The sequence below is a fragment of the Melospiza georgiana genome, chromosome 2 (genome assembly GCF_028018845.1).
Source record: "Melospiza georgiana isolate bMelGeo1 chromosome 2, bMelGeo1.pri, whole genome shotgun sequence".
Taxonomy (NCBI): Eukaryota; Metazoa; Chordata; class Aves; order Passeriformes; family Passerellidae; genus Melospiza; species Melospiza georgiana.
In genome coordinates, this window is record NC_080431.1 from 8522676 (window position 1) to 8546215 (window position 23540).

Genomic DNA, 23540 nt, shown 5'->3' on the forward strand with positions numbered 1-23540 from the left:
AACCCCAGCCAGGCTGATTTGGGAACTTGAGTGTTTCCCCAAGACTGCAGGGGTACAATGGTGTGTGGGTCTGTTCCACACACATTGCTGAATTATGTGTGTGAGTGCCCTTCACAGCGCTGCAATGTTTTCATGGCAAACACTGCTACATCTGAGTCGATCTCCCTGGAGCTTTTAGAGTTATAAGGCTTGTAAAATATAACTTGGGTAATGTTTAGCTTTAATGAGTTCTGTGGCTGCTGTCCTGTCATGCCCCCAAGTCTCTGTACAGCTGCCTTGCACAGGCTCCTTGAATCCACCAGATTCAGTTTTTGTTTTAAAAAAGGAAACTGCTGCAAAAGGGCATCAAAGGCAGTGTAAGAACTGTATTTGGCAGCTATTTAAGTAGAGCTCATACTGCAGAAATAGAAACCTGCTTTGTTTTGCAAATTTGATAAAGATGCCTTAAAAGCAAGGACTGGAAAGGGCAGCTCACTGCCCTCATGATGAGGGAGGTTGAGCCAATCCTTGTGTGACTTTGAGGAGGGCATGACTCAGGAACCCATGGCATGGTGCCCAGCCAGGCTCTTCCTTGTCAGTCTGTCCTCCTTTGCACTAAACCAGCACCAACTTCTGTGGTAAAAAAGCTCTCCCAGGTCATCAATTTCCAGCACAGTCCGTGGCAGGGTCTTCAGAAGTGACAGAGATGTCCCAGTGTAAGGAAGTGACTTTGAGGACTGGAGAAGGACCTCTGTGCACAAAAGAACTGACTTTTCAAAGGACAGCTGCTCTTCCAGTGGGAGAGGCTGTAGCTTTCAGCCTGTCTTTGTCAATGAATGCAGAGAAAATTTATTTCAAACCTGCCTTGGAAGCCCCTGCCAAGATGCTGTAGAGAGCTCTGTTACCAGGTAAAAGAAGGTGAAGCCTTTAATGAAGGGAGAGAAAACTTCAGGAAAAAAGTTCTGCCTATTATGGATAAAAAGTTCTGTGGAAGCTACTTGATCCAAGGAAAGACCTGTGCAGTAAATTGCAAGTGACTTTTATCTATAGTGCACTAAACCAGAAATTAAAAGTTTGGGACATAATGAAAGCTGAGGAGAAAAGAGATTAAATATGTTTGAAGATTTGAGAAAATGAGGTGTATTAAAGCTAGCTAGAACTAATGTAACACAGACCATAAATTCATTGTGCAATTTTATCTTCAAATCCTTTTGACTGAACTGTAACTTATAAGTCAGGAAGTCATCCAGTCTTAGTGTAATATCTTCTAGTGGTCCACTGCATCTCTGAAAAATTTATCCACATGGCTAATTCCCAGAATTAATTATACTGCTTTTGAATAAGCTTTCAAATAGCTGAGGATCTCACATGAGCAGAAATTATACAGCAGAAAGTGAAACTAGTTAAATGAGCTATAAAATACTGAATCACATAGGAGCAGGCCACCTTTTATTTGGCTTCACACTTCTGAGTGCTTAATTGGTTTGGTTTTACTTGCTATTAATCCAGTGGGGAGGGCATTGCTTTGATGGCAGTAATTGCCCACTGCCCAGCTAACCAGCAACACTGTCCATGGGACACTCTGTTAGACAGCGTGATGTAAAAGCTCCTTTGGTGATTAATTTTCAATGTCTAATTTCATTTATTTGCCTGAATGTCACTTGTGAGACATTGCTTTGGGCATTTCTTCACACTCCTCAGGATATGGGGTAGCTTTTTTGAAGGCATCAGCTCCTTCTGCTGTGATGGGATAAATGGGTGCAACCCGTGCAAAAGTGTCCACGCAGTGGTTTGTGTCTATAAAAGTGGCCTTCCATTAATCTTGTAAGACAAAAAGCTGTCTGGCCTACAGTTCTGAAACTTTCCATTAATTCTGTGTAGGATTCCCTGTTAGACAAAACAGCTGTGGGGCTTGAGAGCTCAGCCAACATCTGCTGAAGTACCAATTTGATGTACAAGTTTACTTTTGCAGAGCACAAGGCTCAATGAGGTTTGGATCTGGGACCAGATAAAGGATAACAAGTATTAACTACAAGGCAGAGAATTCTTCTATGAGGCAGCTTGAATTTTTAGCTCAGAATAATTTCTTTCACTCTGGAATTTCATGCTTTGCTTTGGCTGGTTTTTTTTCTTGAAAATCTTTATCTTCTGTCCTTCAAACAATTCACTGTCAACTGTGAGACTGCAAAACCTTTTGGTTTTGGTGCTCAAAACTGCAGCTGTCCTTTCAAAAGTCAGTATTTCTGCATTTGCAGTAAACTAAACAATTCTACATTACTGCTCATGTGCTCCTAAAGGGCTGCCTTATATTATTTTTTTTCTTTGCTGTATTTTGGTGCAATGTGAACAATGTGGTACATTCAGGTGTCTTACATAACCAGCAACACCATGAGTCATCTTTCGAGAGTGACTACTGACTGAACTGGCATGAGCTCAGATGGTGAAAAATGTGCAGTTAGAAAGTGCTTTAAAAAAGGACAAAATGAATCCCCCAACCATTTCTTTTCACACTATATGTTACCATAGGAGTTATTTTTGCTGTAGGGCAAAGGCCCAAGAGCGTGTGAAGGAGTGATCTCCATTGTTCTTTAGCACGTAGATGTGACTCGTGTCAAATAAAATGATCACAAAAACCCCAAAAACTTTACATAAGGAAATCCCACTGAGGCAAGGACATGATGACTCTCTCCCTGCCCAGATACAGTGCAGGGTTTATATATGGAATCCCTCCTGGTCACCTCTCCAGAGGGAATAGCCACAAGGAGCTGCTGCTGGGGTCAGAGCAAAACTGAAGGCTGCTTGTAGTGTGTAAGAAGCTGGAGATTTGAGAGATCACAAGTTCTTTATATCCTATTCCAAAAATACTTTGCTTTTTGTACTGAAAAAAGTTCACCCAAATTGAAATAAGAGCACATCTCTCTTCCTAATTTCTCTAACTGGTCCAAAGAAAAAGAACATCCCTTTTAAAGGGTTTGTGGATAACTACTTTAATGGCCATTGAAACTTTCTTGTGATCATCTGTGGTCTGCCAGCTCTAGGTGAGAAAATTCTTCAGGCCCTATTTTGGAAAGTTCCTACCGCTGACATGAGAAGATTTAGAAATTAGTTTCTTCAGCTGGTCATCTCCTAACTTATTCTTTGTATTTCGATTGCACTAATAACTTTGAGCTCAAATTTCATAAAGAGTGGTGGCTGTGAATATTATATATTATAGAACAGATAAATTACAAAATAGATGCATTATTAAGATGGAGGTAAATTACTTTGTCTCTCCTTTCTTGGTAATTGAGTAGAAATTTACTCCAGTACTTTATTCAAAAAGAAGGCCCTCAATTCTGCAGCTTGGTTACATCTATACACAACAGGCAGCACGCAATGTGTGAGGCAGAAGATCAGCTTGGGGAATGCTATTTCATTGCTGTTCTGTGAAGAAAGTAAGTTTTGCTGTGTATGAGTAACAATTTTAAGTATTCCTGAGGCTGATGTTTATGGTGCTAAATGACTAGAAGCTCTGCAGTTACTTTTACTGGATATAAATGTAGACTTCGTGCAGGCTAAAGCCCTCTGTCACAATGAAGGAATAGCCCTCTGGTCTTATTATAGTGATTTTCAGCTCTCAGGATGAAGTTTTCTGGGTCTCCACAACTCATGGGGAATAACTTCATAATTGTGGTGAAAGGGGTATGCAGGGGTAGCTGTGCTCCAGCTCCTCCTTGAGACTATTTTGCTGACTGTGGGGATGTTCGTGATCTGGCTGCCCAGTACTGATGGATCTGGGGTTAAATTTCTTCCAGCAGCACTGCTGCAAGCACTGGAATCTGCTTGCCTTGGGTGCCTCAAGGCTGCTGGGATGCAGGGTTTGTTAGGTAACGCAGATTCTATACACAATTTCTCATCAGAGCTTCTCTTAGCCCTCGATGCGCTGCTCCATTTATGCAGCATCTGCTGACAGAAGCCTGTGTGGGAGGTGGTATTGTTTGTGTTATTTTCCCTAGAAATAGAAGATACTTGTGCTGAATAAGAGGCAGAATTACTGCACAGCTTTTGGAAAAAAAAAAAAAATGTTTCTTTTTTAAGTATTCATTTTTTCATCTTGGATATGTTATTTTTTGCCCTTGCCCCCCCTCTGTGGGTAAGGGGGGGGGAAAGCTTGAAAAATTGTGCTTTTCTGCCCATTGATAAACGTAATGAGATTTGAGTGTCAACATTAAAATGTTCCGTGTCATCAGCTCTGTGAAACTGCAGTGAAATATGGAAGCGAGGGAGAAAATTCTCCGTTTTCAGCCTGGCTGTGTCCCCTGCTAGGGTGCTGTGGGGAATGTTGATAAACACTGGGAAGGGCTGAGAGGTGGCAGAGGCAGGTGAGGAGCCCGTGGCTTCTGAGGGACCACAGAAAGCTGCCACTGCATCTCCTCCTGCATCTGAGTGCCAGAGGCTCCTAGTTAGGGGAAGCCTTTACAACTCTTCTGTTTTTGCTTTCCCTGGATCAAGGAAACAAGCGATGCAATGGAAATTTTTAATAAACATTTCTAGCAGGAATAACATTTTACATCTCCCTCTGCCTCTGCTGAGTAAGTGCTGTTAGCTCCAATTGTTCATTACTGAGGAAAGTCTTCTCCAATCCATCTCTAGCAGCTCTCCAGGTAGAGGTGATTTATTTTTTTTTTGTTACCTGGCATGGCTGTGCTGTCACTGCTGCTGCTGCTTGGGCTAATAGACATAACTGCTGCCGTGGACGTCGCTCCTAGAATAAAAGCGGGGTCAAGGTGGAGAGGTGAAAAGAATCGTGAGTAACCCAGGCTTTTCCTTCTCTTCTTCTTCTTCTTCTCAGCTCTCTGTTGGAAGAAATGTGTTAGGCCTCATTTCACTGTGTAATTCTTCCTCTCTGTGAGGTTGCTCTCTAATAGCAGCCTTAAGGCCATGTCATTTAAGTATTTAGATATGCAGGTGGAAGGCACGGGCCACACCTTGCGTGAGCTGCACACATCTGCAGTACAGTCCTGTGTCTCACTGCACCCTCTCCAAACTGCCTGTGCTGATTAACTCCTTTCTTCCCAGGGACCTGGGACAAGTCCAGGCTGCACCTTTTCTCTTTATAGCCTTAGCATTTTGCATGCTATTTCTGCTGTTAGCTCTGATAAAGGCAGCAAATCTCACAGGTCTGCAGTTTGTGTGAAAGAATCTTGTAACCCCAGTGATTATAACAGCTAATTTTGTGGATATAGATGCATAGCCGTACTTTAAAATCAGCAGATTTAGGTAAGGGAATGTAAGGTAGAATTGCAGCTTGTGAAGGGTTTAGGAGTGCTGCACTTACAAAGAGAAAAGAGCATTTACTATTAGAAAAGGAAAGTAGATGAGTCATCATAATATTTGTGAGTGAGACTTCCTACTGCACACACAGCTGCTTGACTGAAATAACCAGATCATTATTTCCATTTAAAGGGCAACTCAGTTCTCGCTGACATTATTCCTTTTTCCTGTCCAGCTATTTATAAACAAGAATTCCCATGATGGGCAGCATAATATTAGCATTATGCCTGTAAATATTTGCTGAGGTTTTGTTTTGGGTTTTTTTTCTTTTCTTTTTTAGAAACACTTAGATTACTAAAAGAGAGAAGGAATATTGAAAATAGAATGAAGGTTTTCTGTTGAATTCAGCTAAATTCAAAAGTGATGTGGTTGCTTGGGTAATATATGTGATGGAAGTCCCTAAAATAACCAGAACTTGGAGAGCTGGCTGTTGATATCCTTGGAATAGGTGAAATTTTGTCAGTCCTCTTATCTGGAAGCTTATCTGCAGCTTGAGAAATTTTTTTGTTCCCTAAAGCATGAACATGATATTAATAAATCTGATGCTTCTCTCAGCTCCCATATCAGTAGCATTAAGGAAAGAGGTGATGGACTCAGTGGAAGTGAGAACTGCCTTGCCCACTCACAGGTACTTCACATCTAAAGCCCACACTGCAGGGCATGAATGTGTGCATAAGGGATGCACAAAAATAGCAACCCACAGCTTATAAATATTTGAATACATGAACTTGTTATGACTAAAAGAGCCTTTTATTTTACTCATTGTGGAAACTGAGGCACAACTGAAATATGCTGAAAGAAATTTCTCCATAGTATGTTTCTTTCTTGGTAAAAAAGCCTTCTAAAATGACTATCTGTACATCTGTTATGAAAAAAGCCAGATTCAAAAGTAAAACTACTCTACATTCAGTTTTGATTCATTGACTTGCAGGGGTTTGAAAATTTCTGATTCAGAGTATTCAGTCTGACTTTTTTTTCCTGTGAAGAATTGAAATAGATGGTGATATAGACATCAATGTCTCACAAAAGCATTAAAAAAATTAATCAGCTTGTGATGTCCTTTTGCTGTGATAAGTAAATTATGCAAAAATTCAGAAGTGTAAGACCATCACCTGTTTGAAAATTGATTTGCAACTACAATAGTTCATTTAATGTCACCTGTATTAGCTATTAGATTTTATTGATTCAAATTACTTGTTTTTTTCTTTCAGGAGAGGGTGCTTTTAAGCCAGCACATTAGCATATTGCTGTATTTTGTTAAAGGAAAAATAGGCTGTAAATCTGTTGTTATAGCACCTTGATATTGTGTTACTTGATTGCTTAGAGACATCAGTTGTTGAATGTATTAAAAATTATGGATCTGAATCAGGTCTCCTTGAAATTAAGAGATGTTTAGGGTAGCCTTACTGTTTCTTTTATTTAAATTTTAGCATCAGTCTCACAAATAACAAGAAGATTTTAGAGGAATGCCATTCCTTGTATACTATTTGGCTTTTGTTATCCATGATGTCAAAATTTCTCTAGTAGTGGGGATGCAGATTATTATGCAGATATGGATACTCTGAGCAGTAGAGAGTTAATTTCTGAGAGAAAAAATATTGTGTAATCATAGTTGATAGAATACTTGTTGATTGCTATTAATGCTGTATATTTGCCTGTCAGTTGACATTGCACTTGAAGATGTTCTCTTGCTGGTTCATTTTTGCACATCATAGTTAATGTTCTAATGAAAAGAAATATTCTGAAAATGCTTGTGATTTTGTGATGTATGTTTCTATTTAACTGGGTTGCACTCAAATTCCATAGTTAGAACCAAGAAGTATGACATTACATGAAAGGGGACATGGCTGGTTTCTGCATCTCTTAACTGAAATTTTCACTAAAGCATTTAGATGCAGCAGTTTAGCAATGCATTAAAAGTAATTTATATTTACAATATAAAGAGATTTTAAAATATTTTTGCTCTAAGTGGTCTTTTAGAAGACAGAACAACCTTTCTATAGGTTCTCTGTGACACTTCTCCAAAAAAGATCATGGTATATTAAGGGGCATGAGAAGTTGTCCAGAAAAGCTGTTGTGATCCAATTTTAGTCATTCTTTTCAAGGTCCAGCAAGGACCACAACAAAACTTTGATTTCTATGGCTGGCATTTGCTAAATCTGAGCTCACACCTCATCAGATGAAGTTTTCTTCTATACTTTTCCATAGGGGATCTTGGAACTGGGAAATCTGTAGCCCGGTTCCGCTCCTTTGCAGCTCAAATGAATGAAGTCAGGAGAAGGGAGACAAATGTTATTTTCTGAAAAATAGAACTGCAAGAAAAAATAGTTTGGAAGGAAAATAAGGGGGCTTATTCCCACAAGAATCTGTAGTTTCTCTAGGTTGGGGAAGGGGGATCAGTGTATAACTTGGAGACAATATTAACCTATTTAAATGTGTAAAAATAGCACTGGTTAATTGCTTATGCAATGATGTCTTATTCTGGCACATTATTACTTTTATGTGATCACTTCATGTTTAAGAAAGCCAACAATTATTATTTGAATGCCTGTACTTTATGATTTACATGCTTATGATCATTGCAAATGATGCAAAATCATCTCATGGTTTGATACCAAAATGGCAATGTATTTAGACTGTCTTACTATCTCTCAGAAAACTGTATTATAGAGCAATATCCTGGTTATTATTAACTGCTATACCCTGCATGTAATGTTTACACTGAAGACTTTAAAAACATATTTTCTGACATTTATATCTTTACATATTTTTGTTGTACTGTGTGTAATTCTGTTTTTGATAAAAACTTAATCAGAATTGCTTAATCTGTGAATAATTTGTTTTCATTTTAAAGGGAATAAAATCATAATTTTTTGGTCAGGTTTTGTATGTAAAGGTCAGAATTTAAAGTTTCCCAGAGTGAATAGCTGCAGCAGATGTGTGTCTTTCATATTTCTGGTAGAAAGATGAACATATGAATAACAGAATTATGACATTTTAAGATTTTACAAGGCATCAGAACTATTCTTTCTGTTGTTCAATTCATTTTGCATTTCAGATAAAATGCTTAGGATCAGCATAACTGGTTTATTTACTGTAGTTGGCACTAGAAATAACAAATAACATGGTCTTTGTTTAACCATTAATATTATTGTTATTAGGAATGCCACTAATATAGAAGTAGTAAAAAAATTGTTCTTAATGATTCTTTATGTGTGGAAATATATATATACATAGACATATATATATATATATATTTATATATAGCTATGTATACATACATATGTAGGTACTTTGGGCACATAAAGAACTACTTTATTAAAAGCTTCAACATTTTTCTGTTGTGGTGCTAAAATCTTGTCATTAACCTATCAGTCATTTCTCAGTGAGTCCCAGTCCTGTATTTTCTCTGAGTAGAGGGAATATGCTAAAATTTTTAACTTTTTTTGCTAAATATATCATGCTGATTTTCATTCATTGATTCATAGGCTGTAAATTTCTTATTATATTTAGTACTCATAATTTTTACTTGTTCTCTCTAGATAAAGAGACAGAGTCCCAACTTTGTTATAAAGCAAAATCTAGCTGTGTCTTTCCAAGTTTCCTCAGACTGATCACAATTTAGACAAGCTGAACTGTGCATTGGGGTTAAATCTTGCAAGTTGTTCCATGGTTTATATTTGAATATCAAATGAATATATCTTTCAAGTAGTTTTGATGAGAATGAAAAGGAATCTGATATGTGGTTTTGCCTGTATGGATCCTTAAAAAAAAAAAAAAAAAAAAAAAAAAAAAAAAAAGGATTTTACTTTAATGTTGCTTCCTCAAATAAAAACATGCTTGAAAAGAAAAGGATGAAACCAAGACTGAAAGAGATTAGGAGGTCTCAGGTGACACTGCCCAGGGACACCAGTGTCTCTGTGCCCATATCTCCACATGGCACATTAGGATTTCCAGCCAAACAGCTGCTGGAAGTGTATCACCAACAGGAGATTAATTTCTCTGCCCAGATGAGCTCTCTTGATTTGATGAAAAAAAGTTAAGGTACATAGTTAAAAGTTAATAAGTTAATGTTTTTTTAAAGAAACCAGCAGGTTCCTTATCTGTAAGAAGGGAGTAAAACATTTGTCCTTCTTGAAGAGCTACAGAGCGGTCTTTGATGTTCAGATTTCCTCTTTTATTGCAGTATTTAACCCTGACATGTTCCAAATAATTTAACTGCAAGTTTGCATATTAATATTATCATCTGGCACTAGAGGCTTCTTTGGAAGCTTTAAATAGAACAGCAAATCAAAACCATTTAGGGATCTTTGGTGGTCAAAATGTAACCAGGAAGGTTCAACACAGCCTTTCCTAAGCTTGAGGCTGTTTTCAAAGCACTTCCACCCCTCCCCTTTCAGGTGGTTGTATTTCTCACAAGAAATCTCACTTCACACAGCAGAGCAAAGTGTTTCATCACAGACATTCTAATGTCAAGGAACTCAGTATATAAAGAGAGCTATGAGCAGAAAAGACAGCTGCCCTTAGATGCTGGAGCTTTTTTTTCCTCCTGAAGTAGATGAGGCTGATAAGAAACTCAGAGGGATGGTGAAAAAAGGCATTAAGAAAAGAAGGAGAGGTATTTTTAACAGGAGAAAAAGAGAGAATTGGAAGCAAACAGAAAGGGGCCAGTTAAATAGCTGAAGGCTGAAGGAAAGTAAAGAAAAGGGAAAAGAAAGATAAGAAGGAGAAAAGAAGAGAATCTGGAAGAGCATAAAAGAAACTCTTTCTGCAGTTAACATTTAACTAATTTGCAGTTTCTCATGCAAGCTACTTAGTCTGTGGGATTAACTTGAGTGTCCCACTTCCATCATACTGTCTGTAGCATCTGGGAAATAATCTCTTATGTCAAGAAATAAATTTATTTAGAACTTTTAATTTGTCTAAGTTTTAAGAATAAAATGAACTTTTTTACTTTAAAATTACTTCAGTAAGATTTTACAGTTGAGATCAAAGTAGATGACACTGCTTCATAAAAGCATAGAGGTTTTGGAGTAATTAAAATTTGGAACATTTGGTGCCCCAGAACTTTTGACCTTTAATAAATTTGAATGGAATTGCATTGAATTTCAGTGTGCAGGGTAGCATGTGATAGACAGGCAGTGAAGCTGCTCTGAGATTATATTTCTGTAACACACTCCACAAATTCAAGAGGTCCCTTAAATTATTTGAAGTACTTACTGTACTTACTTGAAGAGAAGAAAGCATAATTTCTTCTATTTAGTCTAATTTTGGGAAAAAATATTTTATTAACATTTAGAAACTTTATTTTTTTTCTTATTTCTGAATAACAGAAAAAAAAGTGTTCTTTTGATGACTTAGTTATGTTGAGAGATAATTGCCCATTTCCCTTTGTGGACCTTCCTGTACCATTTTTTAAAGCCAGCCTGTGTATATTCTCCTCTAAATATATTCACTGACAGTTTATTTTAAATCATTCTGTCGTTGAATCATAAAACTTTATTTGTATTTCCTAATAATTACAAGAGCAACTTAATCCTTTTTTATTCTAAACACTTTATTTTAGCTATGATCTGAGGACAATGGAAGAGTTAACACAATTCTCTACATGAGCTACTAAAATCCTCAGAACTGCATTCCCAATTTTATTCTTATCTTAGATAGCCAGGCTCACCAATAATTCATCTCTCTCTGCCTCCTTGCTTGGAGATATATGGAATCATGAGGCACAAGCACTCAAAGATGAACATGAGGACCACCCAGTACCTAGATAAGCAGATTATGATGCTCTAATTCTTGGCTTTCCTGCCAAAAGCACCATTATTAACTCCAAACATCTAAATCCATGATTAGGAAGTCTCAAGAAATAGAAAAGTGCACTTCCTTCTCATTCCTCTTAGGGCAAACTTGAAGCCTTGTATGTAGATAAATTCAGCTCCCCATTTTCAGGCTCTTTCCCAACTCAAGCAAGACTGAAACAGTCACTGCTCACCTCCAGGGCTGAGAGCTGCAACTGGGACATTTTTTTGTGTCCCACTGCTGATGAAAGGCCAGGATTGGAGTCACGGGTAGGGGTGAAAAATTTCAGAATCACAGATAAAGGTAGGGGTGAAAAGTTTCAGAATCACAGCACTTTATCTGTGTCCTTTTTCTCTTCAGGGGGTGCTTCTCATTTGATTGCCTTTCCTCTCTCCCTGTGAATCTGGAATCCCACTGTCAATACACTTTCCCACATCAGGTAAAAGGAAAGGAGTCTCTTGTCTGCTCCATAGGAATAGCAGCTGGGGCTGGAGCAATGCTCTATTGCCTGAGCATGTACTTTAGAATATCTTTATCCCTTCACTTTATGCATTAGTTTCCCTTCTGCTTGTGACCTCTTCTCTACCACATCATTTTCTGGTGCCCCAGCTGCCATTCTTTAAAGCTTTTTCAAGCTTTTCCAATCTATTGCATCTCTTCCAGTACCTTGTGTGTTTCCAACCTACATGTCAGAAACCCTGGGGCAGCCAGCATTCCCATGAAAACAAGGAACCAGCTGTGCTCAAGATTCTAGTCTGTCCTTGGGATTCTGCTTCTTGCCTCTTCAAGGACTGGGATCCTGACTGTAAGATCAGAGTTGCAGTATGGGATTCTCCAAAGAACCTGTTAAATTTCAGCAAGATAGAAATTTCTTGTTGGAGGTGGAAGTATCAGAAAATCTGGCTGAAAAAATCCAAGTTACAACACAGCAGTGGTTTAGGGCTACTTGTATCGGCTGAGAGAGATGTTTTACCCAAAACACAAATATTTTCTTATAATTTTGGATTTCTCACAAAGGTCTTGATTCCCATGTCATGAGTTGACCATAAATGGGTAATGGGGGGTATTTTGTTTACATCATTTCTGTAGATGATGACACCTGTCTCAAAGCTTCAAGAGTGAGCTAGACATCAGAATACATTGATACCTTCTTGTCACAGACATCTTTTCATTAAAAATCTTTCCTTAAGATTTTAACATTTTTTACTCCTGAGAAGTTAAGAATTTTCAGGAACAAAAATGTAAATAATAGTCACATGTTGCATTCCATAGCAGCAGATAACTATTGTTTACATTTTGTTCCTGAAGTTTCTCAGCTTCTCAGAAAGAACAAATCTTAAGGAAAGATTTTTAATGAAAAGATGTCTGCGGCACCTTCTTGAGACAAAGTCTCTTTTTTCCTTATTTAATTTATACATGTGTATTCTTCCAGAAAGCAAACATAGATTTAGTTGTAATTATTTTTATTTTTCTAGGTAATAAATATTTTTCTGATGTGCCATTAGTGCATCCTTAAAATGAACAGTTCATTCATCACTGTCCTACTTCAGGTATGCCCTCCAGTGACATTATTGCTTTATAATGACATGGTGCTGGACTACTGATGTTATAAATGTGTCCCTGCTGAAACAGATGAAAGAAAAAAAAAATCCTTATGGCAATATAGGAATACTCATACAAATATTTATTTTTATGTGAGTGATTAATGACAATACCACTATCTAGTCTAGATAACCTGTATGTGCTTTTTTAAGAAACAGAACTCAGTGTCAAGCAGGAGTTGCACACAGAAAATTAGCGAAACAAAAAAATAAACATGAAGCTTGCTCCATATAGAGCCTCTCCAGGATAACATGTACTTCATGTTTCCTCAGCAGTCTCTGGATATTTGTGTTAGACTACAAAATCATCAAATCAGACTCTTCCAAAAGTGGAAGTTGTTGATAATGCTGCATTTCTTTCTTTCACTATTCCAAAACTAAAGGAGAGCAAGCTCAAGGCAACCAACTTGTTGTTACAAATGCTGAAGAAGAGTTTGTGACCTCAAGTTTATTTTCTAAATATTTGTTCAGTGGCCCCACCAGTGATGTGACATGCTTGATTTTTTGCAAACACCCATTTAAACTGGACTTGTCCACAAACAATTGAGGAATGGCTGCTCTTTGTATGGCTACTCATATTTGCATTCTTGAGAGTAATAAATGCCAAGTATTTCAACTGTTCTCTCTATCTTTAAAAGTTTGCAATTCAAATAGGCACCAAAAACCTAGAGTAAGTTAGCTCAGGGACTAGATGCATGCTACCTAAAGAAACTTGATACAGATATGAATGAATAGGGATTTTACAGCACATATGCAGTCTTCAGAAAGATATTGTCTGTATTTATAAGTAGTATATTTATGAAAAACATATTTGCTTCTTAAAAAATAGAGTGCATGAGATTATTTATTTACCATAATTAGTTTTACTTGGTACTGTGAATACAACATCATATGGCATTTCTGTGATGCAAACTGACTAAAGCAAAATGCTTTTTATCCTTTGTACCTTTGGTGAGTCAGCCTCTTTTTACTCAGGACTGAGTATGATATGAAATAAAAACAAAACTGCATACTTGGGTGGAGATAAGCAGTGAGCAATCACAACATACTGAAAGTCTATATTTGAGTAATAAGTGCGAAAAATGCATGAATCACAAATTAAATCCTGGGTATGCTGTCTTGTAAATCTTAGTGTGAAGTATTTTGCCTGTGAAGACTTGAGCTGAAGACTGTACTTTTAGAATTACATTTATTTGGTATTCTTTTACATGTGTTCAGAATCAATCAGTTTGCTTCTCTCAATTATATTGGCTTCCATCAAGGACTGAATTGTCAGACTGGGAAATTACCCCTGTGGAATGTTTCCTCTGATACATTGCAGTCCAGAACATGGACTTGCTTTTCTTCCCTCCATTTTCATTAGCATTTTCTCCTTGACAGGCTTTGCTGAGAGGAGCTACCTTGTGAAGATCTCACTCTCTTTCTTCCCTTCATCCCTGCTCTCCCAGAACAAATCCTGACTCTCTCACAGTGCACAGAGAATTCCCTTCATGTTTTGGGGTTACCTGGGGTAGGTTTGGCTGGTGCAGGTGAGGAGACACGTGGGGATTCCACCCATCTACCAACCCTTCTTTTTCTGTGTGAATCAGAGCTGAAGAGGCTTTGAGAATGTACCCAAATCCTACTTATGGAACCCCTGCATTCTCAGAGAAATTTCAGCAACACAGAAACAGCACACTACAGAAAAAGCAGGGTGTTTAATGAGAAACAGATGGGGCCTGTGTATTGTTAATGGAGAAAGACTACTGTTTTGTGTAAAGAGCAACCAACACATAGCATTAGTAATTCAAACAGAGTAGGTTACAGGACATGGTAACAAGATGTTAATTTTATGCGTGGTGTTTAAGATATTACTTGAAATGAGTTTTTAACTTTGTCCGATATACAGTCTCTGTGTAGGTCTTCCTTAAAAAACAAACACCCCAAAACAAAGAATCTAGTAAGTATATATTCCAATCCTTTTTGCTTTTTCTAGTTCTTTCAGTAAAATTTTACAAATATAATTTTTTTCTTTCTTAACACCAGTTGTGCCTTTCCAACAGTATCCAAAGACAATATTTTTCTCACAAACAATTTCTGGTTGCTTTAACATATGTTAGTGTGATTTGCTAATGTTCAGGTACCAATAAAGATTTTTTTTTTTTGTTTTCCATTTGTGTGTGTTCAGCAACATAAGAATTTAACTACTTGTTTCATTGAAAATAAACTCTCACTGACTTAGCATTTCTTTTTTCTTCAGATCACTGGGAATATAACAGTTTTACATGCCAGCTTCTGATGGGTTTATATCCAGCATTTGATTTAAAAATCACATGGCCATGAATAGCAGTGTTTGTTTTTGTTTTTTTTTTAGCAGAGCCTGCTTAGTTTCATATAACACTATGACATTAATGTCTTCTTTTTAATGACTGTAAACATTTTAGTTTGCATTTTATATGCAGCACCTTTAAGCTTTAATTGGACATCTGATAGTCTGTGTACATAAGCACCTCCCAGATAATGTGGAAATTGTAGGCTGAGAAGCAATGATGCTATTGTGCTGGGGGATGCAGACTCGAGCCTGTTCTGTCAGATTGTCTCCCAGGGGTGTCTGCTGTGTTCCAGAAAACCTTTTCATATGAACTGTTAGAGAAATATGAAAATGATGTGGCAGGTGCCAAAGAAAATCTTTGACGTGCATTTTATCCCACCCAGATCAGAAATTTCCCACCTCTTCTTTCTTAATCTTAAATATTAAAATCTCAGACTGTGAGTCAGGTAAGGTTAGATCTGTGAATTTGGATGTATGTTTAATGTATCATCATATTGTGTAAAGTGTTGGCCATCATTCTGTTGGATGTCTTGATCTGTACCATATTTACTTTGGAGAGATTTATCCTGTATCTAGAGAACAGAAAATGCAATTGATTTGTTTCCTAACACATTCTTTGAGAAGTTCTCCCTCTTTCCCTCTGCAGCTGCAGCACCTTCTGCTCTGTGAAAATGTGTTCCATCAGAATGAGCCAATTTTCCCTTTCTAACTTAGTGTCCCTTAACTACAGGAATCATCAGTGGTCACCTAATAGTATTTCCTCAAAAGGCAATCTGAACAGTTAGTTTGTCCTGGAACTCAGCCTCCTTTTGTGATAGTATTTTATCAAAAGCATTTTGTTTCTGAAGTAGCTCCAGCCCAAGAAATATAATATAGCAACCTGACAGGAACTGTAGTGTCTAAAGTCATTAATTGATCCATTTTCTTCATGTCCCTGCCATGGGCTATAAATAGCTCTGTGTTTGTTGTTTTTACTACATGGATGAATTCAATGATAGACAAAATGTGTGTAAGAATCTGCAATAGCCACACAGAAAATTAGTAGCCTTACAGATTCTTGTCATGAGATTCTTGCTCATGAGAACATGGTGTTGCTAAAAAAAAAAAGATAAATTGATATGTCAGTGTAGAGTGCAAAGCCTATATATGGGTATCCCTTGTACGTGTTCCTGGCTCCCCATGTATTTTATGATGATTGCTGACAGTGTTGCCATATGTTATGAGCAGCTAGGGAAATAGGGGCAATCCATAAATATCTGGGCATATGTGGGCTTTTGAGGACATTGCAGTGGAGGTAGAAAGCAAATGTAACTCTGGATTAGCACAAGCATTTCTTTATTGATAAAACTTCTTCAGCACAGTTTCTGGTGATAGGTCTGCAAGATTGTGATTATATATACAGCAGCAGGTTCTCTCCTGCTGTGCAAGAATGCTTTCCAGTACCTTGTTCTCACAATGTTAGCAACTCACAAGGAACAAATAAGCAAGAAAATAAAAATTAAAGTCATAGTTTCAGGACTTAAGAAGCTTTGCAAAACCTACAGCAGCTTTTTCAGCTGGAGGAAAATGTGTTTTTTCTGGGTTGCAGAACAATCAAATGATTTAACATTTTGTTTGGAGTCCAAGAGACCAGATGTATAAGTCAATTAGGGTAGTAACTAAATAAGGGTGGTGTTTCTGTAATGGCTGGGTTTAGCCTCTCTCTCAAAGCCTCTCAGCAGAGAGTTTCTGCTGCAGGAGCCAGTAAGGGGAGCCTAGGGAAATTAAGCTCATTAGAGTAAAGTTTGCCTTTGGACCACTCAACGTGCAACAACATTTATTTACCTCATACCTCTGCTATGGGCCTGGGGTCCTCAATGAAACAGAAAATGTCCTAAGAGACAAGAACGTATCCAGGAATACATAAATCCAAAGCAGGCAGGAAAAGGCTTCTCAGACACAGGGAAAACATGCAATAAAGTGTGTTTCTTGGGGAACAACTGAATGCTTACAGTCAGATCAATCTCATTGACATGTGACCTAGAAGAATGCAGTTACACAATAGTGCACTGAAACCACCTCAGAAAATCAGAGTCTCTGTGCTCTAATAAAAAGTCCTGGTTTGCATTTGAGTGATATTATTCACTAAGCAAGAATAAGGTATTACCAAACAATAAATCAGGCTTAAGATTACACACAGCAGTCCCCATCACTTATATAGAGAAGCAAATATTTTAAAAAGTAGATTCTGATGGCAAGGAGTCTGCCAAGTAGGACCTGCTCAATGGTTGAGTAATGAATTACAAACAGGAATGAATTCTTTTGTGACAGAGCTGGAAAACAAATTTATAGCACTTGTAAAGCATGCACAGCAGTGTATATGTCTCTCACATACACCAGAAGCTTTTACTCAGTACTTGGATAATTGTTGCTTTCTCCAGAGAAAAAGTGTAAGCTATAAACTCAGTATGACAAAATGAGGCTCTGGAATAAAAAGCAGCAGAAAGCAGCTTCTCATTAGCTGGTTAGAGGAGATCTGAATATTTAGGTTTTCAAACATGCTATGGTAACAATTAGGATTAAACCTCTCTATTTAAGCAAGAGTTAGACAAATATCAATAAAGCAATAATACATCTGCATGAATTTTTGAGATGTGATATCGGAGGTGATATGTACATCTGCTTTCCTCAGCAGCTTTCATAGCAGCTTGATTTTTTAAAAATTGTTTTCAACTGAGATGCAGCAGAGAAGTGTTAGAGCTACTCCTCTAAACAATAACTTGTTAAAACACCTTTGTTTCTATTTAGCAAAAAACATCTCCTTAAACTCTCCAGTTTAGCCAGTCTGAGCCCAGCTTTGCCTGATGTGACCCTTTTACTTCAAGTGAAATGTTATAGGTACATTTGAGAGTTTTGATCTTGAAAACAAGTGGAGCCCCAAAGCCCAAATCTCTCCTATTGATGCACACAGCCCCAGCCTGGAAGTGTGTTCTGATTATTTGTACAGCTCTTGGAAAATATGCTTTACTATTACAGGGATGGTATTTTACATCCAAATGTCAGTGCCTTGCAGCAGAGTTACACCTATTTCAGAAGGTTAGCATTTGGAGAAAAACCATAAAATACTAAAGAACACACCAAAGCTGCCAAGTACATTGAATGTGATTTCACATTCATACAACTCCTTTTCTGCTCTGTGAATATTCATAAAGACATGTTGAAGATCTTTGCTTGTGTGTTACTACCATACTTCAGCTCAGCACTTACAGACTCAGGCTGCAGTCCTGAAGAGGGGGAGTATTCATAAAATAAGTTCTAATTAGATTTCTTTTAAAATGTACTCCTTCCTCAATCTCTTTTGTCAGTGCCAATTCCTGAAAAAAATTCATCCTACACTATTCCTGTGCTTTTTAAAAGCTTTTTCCAACTTTTTGCACTTCTTCAATTCTTTCTTACCTCGTGCTCCAGCATGCTACAGTAAATCAAGTGTTCTTGCCCATTCAGAAAAATGCAAATACCCAACATTAACAATTCATTTGTGCAGGAAAATTATCCTTGCACCCTCACCCAGCACGTTCTTTGGATACAATTGCCAAGTTCAGAGAAAGAATCACATTTTCATAGAATAATAGAAATATTTAGATTGGAAAGGACCCTGAAGATCATTGAGTCTAACTGTATTTTGTGTATTTAGTGCACAATTTCCATATTTTCATACAGTAACTTAACCAGTAGCTTCCAGAGCCAGGTGGCCACAAGTACTTGCTGAAATATGTGGCTATGGGAGATTTTTATCTTTATCTTTACCTGCTGCAGTTATTCAGAGCAAACACACTTGTGTGCTTACTTACAGAAATATAGTTCTTTCATTCAAAAGGAATAAGGCCAATTTTGCTTAATTAACACCACTCATTTTCATCTGGGATGGCATCGTGGAAAAATATCCAGATCTTGGTGCTGAGAGTTCTAAAAAAGTTATTCGTTTTTTGGAGGAAAGGCACTAAAAAGGAAAAGGTGTTCAATTTTGCCAGGCTGCAACTTTGGTTGCTATTAATAGCATTCATACATTTCTGACAACTAACAAATTCATTTGAGAGTTAGAAAGTGCAGAGATGAGATTGAAAGGAGAATTCTGAACTTCTTAAAGAATATTTGTTGAAAACTTTAAGATTGTTGGGATAATATGCTATTGAATGTAATGTACTTTTATTTCAATGTGATACTTTCATTACTGTGAGAAAATTTGTGTTTATTTTTGTCCTCAGCCTCAGTAATGTAATTTTATAGTAAAATGCATATACAAAATTCAAAAAAGATTTTAATTGTCAAACAGCAAGTAAGAAAACATTTAATCTAGGACCTTAGCCATTCCAGCTACATAACTGTCAGCTACAATTGTTATTCTGGTTTGCTGAAATCAACTTACTGGTACAAACAAATTTTTCTTAATTCGCCAAAAGTGCATGCATAGATTATAAATTTGAATTTAAGAAGGATGATAAAAATGTAGAAAAACTCCATTCCTGCATTAATTCTTTGTAATGTTGTTATTCATATGCAGTATAAAGTTACAGTGTAAATCTGTCTTTGTTCAGAATATTTATATAGACAGTTGTATTTTAACATTTGAGAGAAAAATCCTTTCAGGTTCCTGCTGCAGGAAATAGCTCACAGTGTTCTCATCTCATGGAAATGCCAGTAGTATATTTAATAGGATGAGCATCAGAAGTATTGATCCTAAACCAGAACTTGTCTTTTTTAAATGTGTTGTATATGCAACAAATATGATCATCAAACCAAAAAGGAGAAGTGATGGGGACAGGAATGGTTCAGGAATTTTCAGACTTTGGGGCAGTCAGCTGTCTATAAGGGTTCTGGATTCTAAATAAGTGGAGGGCTTGTGCACATTGTATGAATGAGAATGAAAAATTGGTGTTAAATTGGCCAAGTGTTTTGATTCACAGCTATGAATCATCTCCAGTCCACCTATGGAGAGAAATAAGTGTAAGACAACCCCCAGTCTGAAGTAATAAACCCTTGCTCATCACACTCAAGACTTGAATCTGATTTCAATAACTATAATAATATATCATCACAGATCTTTAAATTACTTTCACTGTCAAGAATTTGACAGGAAAATGTGTTGTCAGGTGCCTGTTACAGTAAGGAGAGTGGCAGTCTATCAGAAACATAACCATTTCTGGGCTAAGGCTGCTGCAATAAGAGATGACAAATGGCACAGTAGATGAAGTGTACTCCAAGCTACAGAGTAAAAAGAGGCCCCTTCCTCAGCTGGTAGGAATAAATGTAATGATGAGATTGATTTATGCCAGCTGTGGAGCTGTGTGGCTGTGAGAGAAGGGTGGCAGGAGAGACAACAGCCCATCAGGAGACTGGTCTTGCAGAATTAAAGGCTTTAGAATTATGTGGGAGCTGAAGGTAAGTGTTACTTACAGAACTGTTTGATAAAACAGAGATAAAATATCTTACTTTTATTATGAAAATGCCATGTGTTGGTTTTTTGGCTTGGTGGCATTCACTGTTAATTTAACTTGAGCTTGGTTTGTTCTTGAGCAGATTTTGGGTGTTTTTAAGTACTGTAACCGCAGTGGTGATGATTAATTTGTGTATATTTGTAATCCAGTCTGGAGAGATTACTGCTTAACTGTTCTGGGAAACAGATGAAACAATCTGAGAAGCAGGAAACCTTAGTGTGTGGCCCCTTGGAGGGGCAGGGAGATGAAAACGCTAAGGTGGGAAGAGGTTGCCCAGGTAGCTTTCTCTGAGGAAACAATAGCATTGTTTTAGCCTTGAGTTGGTAGCTTAAATTGTCCTGGGTAGACAAAGCAAAAATAACATCTTCTTTCAGTCATTGTTGGTTTTTAATCCTTTTCTCTGTGTTGTTCAAACTTCTGTGGTTAAAGCTTGCCTTGTGGACTGGTTTTAGTTAGTTGCTTCGTTGTTTTGATATTTATTTGTTTAATTGCTGTCTTACTTTGGTTGCAGGGCTCTAGGTGTGGTGAGGCACATGGCATATATCTAGGTCTGATCTTGTTAATCTAGAGGCAAAACTTTTGTTGTTACTGACTCCAGAATATCAAAGTGAGTCTTTACAACCTTTCCTCACTGAAATTCACAAGAATGGTTTCTAACAGACTTCGAGGCTTGTTGATCTCATTGAGGTGGTTAAGATTGCTGAAAAGCAAAACTACCCTTTTGATTACAAGACATTGAGGTGGAATTGATGATTATAACATCTAACACATAAAACTGGGGTTCTGACAGCTAAATAAGTTGTATACATTTCTGTGGGGAACCGTCAAAGTTGTATCTTGCCTTTAATCTTAGGGTGGGTAAATAATAATTACATTTTACTTCATTGTCTGTAGTTTCTTCCTAATCATTTTTACATGCCATGTAAATGCTACGAATAGTTGTGCTAAAAGCTCTTAAGGGATAATTCATGGTGTATTAGGTTGCTCATATTGTGAAGCTGTGGGAACAGCAGTCCTTGCTGTACTGGAAAATCCTCCATTATCCCTCCTATAAAAACATTTATAAAAGTTCAAGGGAGTGGTTCCACAAAACTGCTGTTTTACAGGTTTGCTATTTTCCAGCTGAAAGCAGCACATTTGCAGGTAATTGGTTTGGGTGTGAAATTTGACATAAAAATGTCTGAGGATCTCTTCAGCAATTACCTTTGCTAACAGCAATTTGGGATTGCCTGATGGTGCATTCTATTTTGTATTCTTTGGTTTGTTTTTCATGTCAAGATCTGCTGTCTCAAAAAGCATCTCCAAATAGTCATCAGAGTTTTGTGGAGCATGTTACTGACCCTCCTACTTTTGAGGGGCACTTGCTCGTGACTAAGCCTTCATCCTTCACGACTTTCTGCTTGTGATGGTACTGAATCCACTGCAGTTTAATGTTTGGAACGCAGGTTTTTCTGCAAGTCGTGTGGCAGAGTGACCACCTGGCTTACTGATGGGATTTTTTTGGCTTTGTTTTGTGGTTGGTTTTTTCATAGTGCTGTAGTAGTCTTTTTGCATGTAATGATGGCTTTGCAGTTCATGTCTTTAGCTAAGGGTTAGAATTTAAAATTACAGCTTTTAAATAATATTTCTTTGCATCTTGCACAGCAGGTCACAGTATACCAACAAGGAACAGTGCCCCATAGTTATGACATATCTTCAGCACTATCAGAAACTTCTCCATGGCTATGTCTAAATCTCTACCTTTAATGTACCAACATTCTCTGTTGAGTATTTACACTTATGAAAAGTCTTTATTGAACCTAAATATTTGGTGTTCTTGCTCTCTGACATTAGCTCACCTGAGGAAGCACAGGATCTTTGGCTTAAAATAAATAAACTGAGTTAGACTTGCTACTCCTAACACTAGGAAATAGGGCTGGTTTTGCTTCAGGTAAAAGGGGCAGTGAGTGCTGTTTGCCTATTCTGCATCAGGGTGGTTGCCTTAAGGTCATGTCTGAATGTTACTTTGTCTTTTTTATCCCATTAGCAGTGTAATTAACTCTCTTGAAGAGCTCCATCTAGCTCAGGGAAGGAATCTCCTTCCACTGATGATAAAAGCCAGTAGCATTTACCTTGCTTTCCATTTGAAAGCCTCCCTATTGGAAACAGTCTGTGAAAGACCTCTATGCAAATCGCCTGTTTAAAGATCTCTTGGCTCAAGCAAACAAACTCTAGGAAGCTGTAAATCAAACATCAAGGCCCAGATCTCTGTTGCAGCATGAATATTACTAAGTTTTTAAGTTAGTTTTGTGGAACCTGAAACTAAAGAGGTCAGGTATTTCTGCAGCAGATACCATCACTGAGCTATTCAAAGGGGAAACTGAGAGCTGTGGAGATAGGGCTGTTGTGGAGGTAGATAATGGCAGTGAGGACATACCTGAGACTTGGCTTGAATGAGGGAAATGCAGCAATGGAAGTTGCTAGGTGATTGTGGCTTTTAATCCACTTGGAAAAATAGGCCAGTCTATTCTGAGATGTTACCTGTTTTATGACTAGGGTGAAGGTAGGTGAAATGGTACCTGAAATGCTTAGAAATGCTTTCAGGGATGCAATGCAGTCCAACTATAACAATAGTGAGCTTAATTGTAATTTTATATGGTCAGGATTCACAGTTAAATTCTACCTATAGTTGCTACAGGAGATGTTGAGAGAAAAAAGCAGAGCTTTTTAAGGTACAGTGATCTTTTGATGCTGCAGCCATCTTTCTCAAGACATGATTTTTCTTTCCATAATGAATGCCAAGTGAATTCTTTGGGTGTTTAAGACTCTTTCTGATGAGCTGCGATGAAGAGTGTGATCTGTGGTTCCCTGGTGCTCGCCTCACACTGTCTGCGTTGGTGTGAGCAGTGGAAATGAGGGATTAGGGTAGGAATGTGGGTGTGGAGGGTTGTGCTTCATCTTGCACTTCCAGTCACTCTGGCTAAGATTCATAGCTACAAGATAAGTCTGGAGCTGGGAACTCCTTTGAGCAAGGAGCTGGATGTAAGCTTGTGCATCCTGTAAGCACGTGTTGCATCCTTGCAG

The 23540-nt window shown here is 37.6% G+C and overlaps 1 protein-coding gene across 3 annotated transcripts in view; it reads left to right on the forward strand.

The window, feature by feature from the left end:
- The window catches only part of ROBO1 (roundabout guidance receptor 1), a 680447-nt gene that overhangs the window by 183569 nt on the left and 473338 nt on the right, over positions 1-23540 (forward strand). Inside the window, exon 1 of one of the 3 annotated variants that reach the window (XM_058043535.1) lies at positions 4156-4765. The exons of 1 other annotated variant lie outside the window; for it this stretch is intronic. In XM_058043535.1, coding sequence (XP_057899518.1) covers positions 4657-4765 — 109 coding nt within the window. In that variant the 5' untranslated portion in view covers positions 4156-4656. Of the gene's footprint in view, positions 1-4155; positions 4766-23540 lie in introns of those variants that run through there. One more of the 3 variants, XM_058043553.1, reaches the window with a different exon arrangement.